Genomic DNA, 8,062 nt, shown 5'->3' with positions numbered 1-8,062 from the left:
ACACACACACACACACACACACACACACACACACACACACACACACAGGCTGATGGCATTGGAAGTTGGAAACAGAAACTCAGCTGTGTAAATGTTGCGATCCAGGCAATAAACTCCAACAGGAGAGAAGACAAACATGAGATAATCAGTTTAACTTTTGTACAACATGAACTGAACAAGAAAGAGACAAAATAAACAGAGCGGAAATGACTTGAAATAAAAGAGAGACAGTATGAGACTTCATCCTACTCAATGTTAACAGCTGGCTGGAGCACATACACATCAGGATGAACTTTGTCTTTGTGAACACACACACCAACACACATGACAAAAGAACCAACACACAGGCATGCAGACATCCAAACATCCAGCAAGAAAGAAGAAAGACACAGAGAAGTGTTACTGACGTTGAGGTGCTCTGTAGTGACGCCCATCAGCTTGCTGCAGGACTGATGCAGCCTCTCGTAGATGATCGTGTCTGCACCTTTACAGTAGAGAGAGAGCTTCCCCTCCGGACTCCTAACTGAGCACACAAATACACACAATGCAGCTGTTTGAGAACAGTACGATTTATATAGGAACCTTTATTATTATATTATTCCCAATAATACATTATCAGCATACCTATGACGGACATCCTCTTGCGGACATTGTTGAAATCCAGGATGGCCAGGAGTTCGTAGCTGCGCTGCTTTCCCATTTCCACGATGGAAACGCTGTCTGGTGTTCGTGAGCGGAAGACAAATCCAAAGTTTCTTGCCGCCGTCACCAGAGCGCCCTCATCAGGAGACTGGGCCAGGTAGAAGAGCTCCCCTGAAGGAGCAAAGAGATCAACGGAGGACGAGATTTCAGGTAGGCGGGTCGAGCTGGTGATTTCTGGTCAACACATTTTTTATTTAATCCAGTGATTCTCAGAGTGGGGAGTGTGGCCCTCTGTCAGGGGGGTTCAGGGAAATAATTAGCTATGAATTATCATTAATAATTGTGTTGTATCATTAAAAAGTGCATATCTACGTCCCTCCTCACCTTCTCTCTTCTCCTCGGCCATGACGGTGTGGCAGAGGGCCAGCAGTCTGAAGAAGGCGTGGACCTCCGGGTTCTCCAGCTTCACCGCCTCCACCAGCGAGTGGTCGTGGAACATGAAGCGGGGGTCAGCCAGCTGGTTGAAGGAGAAGTCCACCGTCTCCGTGTGCTGTAGAGAGAGAGCGAGAGGGAGAGAGAGAGAGAGATGGGGGGGGGGGAGAGGAGGACAAGACGGAGGAGTGAAAAAGAGGGAGCCTCAAGCCTCATCGACATGATGTAACCCTTGCGACAGTAATTAGTAAATGCTCTTCAGTTATTGTTGATGACGAGATGATAAAGTTGTGAACATAAAGGAAAGCTGTGGAGTACGTAACAACACCAACAAATCACCTAATTTGCCATTTAGGCATGAAGGATTGCTGAAGTCCAACTCACCTCAGTGATTTCTAGTCTTTGACCTGTGGAGTCAAACACGTCCCCTGAAAAGAAGAGAAAGAAAACAGAAGAAAAGAAACATAAATGAACCAGTTACATGATGAATATAGAAGAAACACACTGTTTTTATTGTTGGGATACATAAAACTGTTTATATTGTAGTTATATTTCTTCACGTTTTATATTTTCTGGTATTTTTCCTTGTTGATATGAAAGATATCAACAAGGAAAAAATTTAGCAATTATTAGTGGGTTTTTTCTCGACGTCTCGAATCTTACCGTAGGCTTTTCCGTTGATGGAGCACTTGTTGAAGGTCATGATATTCTGGGTGAGCGTCCCTGTTTTGTCACTGAAGACGTACTTGATCTGTCCGAGCTCCTCGTTCAGCGTGGTGGTGCGAGCCTCGGCGGGCATGTCGTTCCGCGAGTAGTACATCTTCCTGTCCCAGTCGATGTAGAAGCTGTTCCCCAGACGAATGATCTCCACACTGCCGTGAGACGCAGATACAGGAATTAAAGAAAGAAGCAGATAGAATCTGGTTGATTTTGTTGCTTGTGTGTTCCTTTTGCTACCTGACGTAGAGAGAGATGGGCACCACGGTGTTGAGGATGATGACGTAGGACCAGAACGTGAGGAAGGCGGACAAGCCGGCGTTGTTTTCATCTTGTCTGGGCAGGAACACCGTGAACTGTGAGCCCTCGTTCAGCTCCCAGAAGCAGTTTCCTATCGCCAGGACGGTGCACATGAAGGCCAGGAAGCCAAAAATCTGCACGTTTTGGATAGAATTCAGAGGTCAAAGGTCGGTCCATCAAGAACGACACCTGAGCTAAAAGGGACAGGAAGTTAAAAAGGAACAGTTTGTACAACAAAAAAAAAATAAAAAATCATAATTTGAGGACTCACACAAAGGACGAGGACATTCATCAGGCGGTCTATGCTGGTCCTCTTGAAAGTGCTCTTCCCACAGTTCTGCATCAGCTTCGTCTCTGGACCTGCAAAAAAAACAGGAACAGAAACCAGTAAGTCATCATCTTCTTAACTCATTTCTTCCTCTATTTGACGTGAAATAAGAGTCAAATCAGATGCTTCAAGTCCTATTCTTCTTATCTCTCTCCTAACAAGGTTCCACTGGTTCCATATAATTACAGGTCCTTGAGGAATCCTTCCCCACCTCCAAACAGCACCAGTCCAAAGCACCACTCGGTGTTCCTCAGGGTGCAGCCTCGCAGCAGGATCTTCTCGTTGTCCACCGGGTATTTGTGGCCGGCGTACGTTAGTGTTCCTGTGAAGCGGTCCAGGCGGTTGTTGGGGGGTTCGCAGCGTACATCGCCTTGAGAGGGAGAGAGCGAGAGAGAGAGGGAGGCGAGTTATGACCTATTAAAGCATGTGTGCATATAGTTTACTATATGTGTGACTATTGCATGTTTGCATACGACTAGGAATTTCTCAAAAAGACCCTCTTACAAAAGGGTTCATTCAAACGGATTAAAGCCAAATCAATGAGCAGATGCATGGTTCTGATGATAAGATGAGATAAAAATAAACAGCTGCAACAGAAAACTTCTGAAATGAGGGGTTAGTGTTCGAATCGTGACAACATTTAGAGTTACCACTTTATTAACAAATATATATATAAAAAGCAACAATGAACAAGATGAGATGTCTGCATATACAAGTCAAACTTTCTGTAAATTGCAAACAGCAATCTTAGTAAGTAGAAGTAGTTTTTTTATTTAGTCATCTTCTAAATCTTTGGTATGATTTGTCTTGTCCTGGTTGTACGTTGTTCATGTACTTTATATCCTGGTTTCAGAAACCTGCATATGCTACCTGCCGAAATCTGATAGAAAGCAGGACGCTGTTATCCAGGTTTCTGAACATTCGGTGTTTACACAAAACAGAGAGACCGAGATGGTGAGCAATCAGGACACAAATGCACAGACATTATCAGATACTTTGTGTTTTTATATACTGAGCTCGCTTGTAATTGGAAAAACAAACTGCTAGAAACCAGCAGTTGGTTGTCTTGTAGCAGTCTTACCGTTGAAGTCCGCCAGTTTTTCGATATCCTCTCCCAGGTCTCCTGTCACGGTCAGGGCCTGTCTCACCTTCAGGTTAGTCTCTCTGAGGAAGAGGAGGAGGAAGAGGACAATGGTAAGGAAAAGAAGGAATAGTGAGGGTGATACAGTCGAGACAAAGAGAAGAAGGAAGAGAAAGTGGTTCAGAAGAGGACGAAGAAATAAATGAGGACACAAATGAAAGACAATGAAGGTGTGACTACCTGTTGATGGGTTAATTGTACGTTAAAAAGAGCTCACATCATGACGTGACACTAGAAATAGACTGACCCATCCAGTTCTGCCGTCTCGATGTAAACCAGGTTGAGAGGTTCACTGCTGGAGAGCAACAGGAGGTCGGCCTGTAATTACAGCACAGAGGGATTCATCACTAAAACCTGTTTGTCTTTCTGATCAACAAAACATTAGTGTTCTTGTTTATCATACTATTGGAGCCATATACTATATATGAACAATGTCCCGTATATTTAGACTACCACTGCATGCAAAGATCTGTGAGATAAAGCAGCGATTTCTAGCACTAATAATAAAGTAAAGTTACAATTACTTCCTTCTTTGATGTCCCTTATCTTTAATAGATACAGTAAGGGATATCAAAGGAGGAGGTAATTGTAACTTTACACCAGTTAAAGTCTTTGCTTTTACCGAGCACTCTGTGGATTTTCTTTCTTTTGCAAATGAAAAGAGGAAGTTGTCCAAACACTGAATATTGCAAATTCCCCCAAAAATGTAATGAGGCAACATTTTAATATTTAAACAATATAAGAAAAGAAACAAAAAAAATGTACTAAAACAATAAATCAAGATCGACAGGAATTTACTCACGGTGACAAACTGGTTGTTTTCCAGCTTGATGATGTCTCCCACCTGGACGTCCATCCATTTCTCACTGTGCAGTCTGAGAACAGGAAACAGGAAACGGGCTCGTTAAGTTGAATGTTTGGACTCAGAGCTGCAGAGTTCACAGGAAAGGTTTTTCTTTTCCCTTTTCTTTGAGGATCGTCAGGAAATAAACTGGCCATAAATAAGCAGTGAACACCAAGGTCATCCTGATATTAGCTCCCTTTCCTTCACTGCATGTTCCTGTATTATCTCTCCGTCTGTCTGTCTGCCAGTAATACTCTTTAAAAGTTGGCTTGAAGACAAATATTTGATGCTTTTCTGGGTTTTTCATTTCAAGCCTCAGTTCAGAGGACATTGTTTACTTTCAACTCTTTCTAGTTTGTTAGTGATCGTAATGTAATTAATATATAATGGGCTTTTTCACAATGTAACATGTTAATTAATCTTTTTTCTTCAAAACATCATACACTTAATTTTAAAGAAATCGACAGATTAATCTTTGCACACTCAATGTTTCAGTAGATTTTTGTTGTAGAATTAAGTTATTTCACTTCTTCTCAGTTGAAATTTGATTTCTGTGAATGTTTTTCAGTTGTTGAATTATAAAATGTTGGATTTTTGGACAGTTTGTAGCTATATAAGTAACTTAACAGTCACGGTGGGGCTTGTGATGACGATTTGTCATTCGTTTTCACCTCTTACAAAATAATTGATTAATAGCGTAATTGCAAAAATACTTAATAGCCTCATCAAATTATGAAATTTGTTAGTTTGAGCACGCGCCTCACTTTAGTTTTAACTCTTGAGAAATGACATTTTACCCTCCATCAGGCCTCTAATACCAAACCTCAATCAAAATTGATTCAATGGTGCATTTCTGATAATACCCACATTCACAGTCTTTGCTTCATTTAATGGTAGAAACTTAATAGTTTTCAGCTTTTTTTATTGAAAAAGAAAAGAGGTCACTCTAATAATGAATGTGGAACAATGTTTGTGCTGCGGGTCCAACAAATACCAAATCAAGCATTCCTTACATATTTAACTAAAGCAGACATCAAGTCAACAGGAAGAAAACTTCCGACCATCCAGCAGCTGCTTCTCTTTGAGCCGTAAACACTAAACAGTGCTGACCAGCAGCCAACCAGAGAAACCCCAGGAGCAAACGCACACACCACATACATACTAATGTTTTTATCCAATGCACCAAACATATCGAAATACACAGTTAATGTTGGGATCTTACTGTGAACCCACAGAGGTCTAAGCTCATCAATGTTAAACATAATATGTGGATCATATGTATTGTTCTTGTATTAAGTTTATACAGAAGCCAATAATTAATTCATGTTATGAGGACACTGTGGTCATGTGCTCCTATTGTTTCTAGATATTCGTGCAGGTTTACACTTTACAAATAGACACAAATTACACATGGTGCCTGGTTAAGGCCTGACTCTGATCTTTTTTTTTTTTTTATTTAATATCTCTAAATTTGGTTTTAGGCAACAAAAAAGCTTTAAAAACATGAAATAATATTGAATTTTTTTTGGTGCCTATTCAATAATCTCTTAATGGGGTGTGGTTGTGTTGGGACTTCTGTCTAAAATGCATATTTCAATCCCACTTTTGCCTTTGTATAACTTTCAATTTTTATATTTTTGGACAAACTCACTGGAAATCGTCGACCTTTCTTTTATATTTTAGTATATTCCTGTATTTTGACCCATCTGTGTATTCCTCGTGTGCTAAATAACCTAAACTCTATGTAGTGCCGCCAACAGGAAGCAGCTGCAGGATGGTGGGGAGTGCTTGTTTTCTATCCTGTTTGACCCGAGCTCTGCCATTCTGAATATGTGAGGCATGTTTGATTTGTACGTGGGCTCTAATGGGCATGATCCACCCTTAGAGCTGATGTGACTTTAATAAAGCTAAAGGGCACCCAGGAAGGTTCCCTGAGGAGCACCAACCTGTACAGAAGGATCACAATGATGCTACACAAAAACAAGGATTTGACTACAGGAAACTTTGGATTCATGAGCTCAGGTTTATTTCCCATGATTCACACGAACAAACTTACTTTCTGTCAATAAGGACTTGAACTTTTCTGTTGTTGACTTGTTTGTCGCTTCTGTGGCGATTCTGGAAATGACACACACAAAACCACGCACAGTGAAACAATGAGTCATAAAGGAACACAAGGAACTCAACTTTACCAACGAATAACTGATTAGTTCTGACGAGAAATTCCCATCAAACATATCTGTCACCAGCTAACATGTTGTGTTCTCATTTTTCACAGAGATACTGACATGCCGATGCGTGGGAGGAGGTGTGATGTTGGAGTGACAGTATTAAAAAAACGGGAACCTCCAATGAGAGACATTCAGCTGTATTAGACCTTTCATTTTTACTGAAATCTCTACTTCCCTTCCAACCAATTATGAGTCTCCACCACGATGGCGGCGCCTTCACCTCAGTCTGTTTCTGACTACTTGTTTCTGAGAGAGACACACAGGCAGCTCCAGAGACAGTCACATGGTTTCCCACTACTTACTACTCCTTCCTACTCCTACTCCTACTTCCTTACTACTCAATTAACTATGATAAATCATTAAAATTGCACAGGTCAGATATTACAAAGAGCCATAGAAGCTTTGCCCAAAACAGAAGCTCTCAAACTTCTCTCGGTCGAGTGACGAAGGTTAAATACAATAAAAGAAAGTTAAAATTCAAAGGAAAATCGACTTGTTCTTCAGATGCGTTCCAGCAACAGTTGTGACTAGTTTTATCAAAAACAAAGTCCTTGTTTTTAATAAAAGAATTTCTGAAAAGGTGAACTCATTCAGCCATTTACGAGGAAAAACTAAGATTTGAGGGAAGACAAAATGTTTCGTGAATCGTACATGTTGTTTGACTTCAGGCTGCTTCTTTTAGAAGACATCTTTGTTAGATATCATGGACTTTACATTACATGTCATCCTCAGATGTTACTGATGCTTCAGCTTAACTTTAGTAAGGAAAACAAAAAAGCATGGTTAATATATGTACAAACATCTCTACTACTCTGTGTAGTGCTAATGCTTTTTTTATGCTTTCCTCTTCTGTTAATCATATCAAAGTTATTTTTCTCGGGGTAACCAACCAATTTGGGAGCCACTGAATGAGATGATTATTGTTGTCTAACCGTGAAGCAAATGGAAAATAAGGATTGATCCCAATTAAATGCAGACATTTTATCCACGAACACAAAATGAAGCGATCTCATCAGAATAATCGAAGAAATACAAAACCTATATCTACTAAATTCCTCCAGTTCAGTAGGTGGGAGCTTATAACATCTGTCCTTTCACAGCAGCTTTCCCAACAACAGTTATTTCAGCATCTGTTGTGCGAGGTCATCCACCTTGCCATACATGGCTAGTCTGGAGTTTGTGTACCTGCTCCGATCACCTCGAGCCTGAACTCAGTGACTTCATTAAAGGAGCAGACGGGTACCGGCGGCGAGAGAGGGGGGCGTTCAGGGTCGCCACCTCTGCCAAACAAAAGGACTCTTGTTCTCCTCAGTCAGCTAATGTTTAACTTATGACAACTTTTATTTCCTTTTGGTAGTTTGGCATTATGTTATTGGATGCCACACACACACACACACACACACACACACACACACACACACACACAC

General features: G+C 40.9%; 1 protein-coding gene across 2 annotated transcripts in view; it reads right to left on the bottom strand.

The window, feature by feature from the left end:
- LOC116396130 (phospholipid-transporting ATPase ID-like) overlaps positions 1-8,062 on the bottom strand; it is a 33,198-nt gene that overhangs the window by 7,543 nt on the left and 17,593 nt on the right. For both annotated transcript variants that reach the window (XM_031870545.1, XM_031870546.1), the window contains exons 6-17: positions 6,461-6,522; positions 4,363-4,435; positions 3,808-3,878; positions 3,501-3,583; positions 2,631-2,789; positions 2,363-2,451; positions 2,032-2,225; positions 1,738-1,946; positions 1,459-1,502; positions 1,027-1,192; positions 625-813; positions 408-523 (exon numbers count right to left, since the gene is read on the bottom strand). In XM_031870545.1, the coding sequence (XP_031726405.1) occupies positions 408-523; positions 625-813; positions 1,027-1,192; positions 1,459-1,502; positions 1,738-1,946; positions 2,032-2,225; positions 2,363-2,451; positions 2,631-2,789; positions 3,501-3,583; positions 3,808-3,878; positions 4,363-4,435; positions 6,461-6,522 (1,455 nt within the window). The remainder of the gene's footprint in view (positions 1-407; positions 524-624; positions 814-1,026; positions 1,193-1,458; positions 1,503-1,737; positions 1,947-2,031; positions 2,226-2,362; positions 2,452-2,630; positions 2,790-3,500; positions 3,584-3,807; positions 3,879-4,362; positions 4,436-6,460; positions 6,523-8,062) is intronic.

This window comes from Anarrhichthys ocellatus, unplaced genomic scaffold (assembly GCF_004355925.1).
Source record: "Anarrhichthys ocellatus isolate YVR2014 unplaced genomic scaffold, GSC_Weel_1.0 scaffold53, whole genome shotgun sequence".
NCBI classification, from domain to species: Eukaryota; Metazoa; Chordata; class Actinopteri; order Perciformes; family Anarhichadidae; genus Anarrhichthys; species Anarrhichthys ocellatus.
Note: the sequence above shows the minus strand (reverse complement) of the source record. Positions and strands in the feature narration are given on the sequence as shown.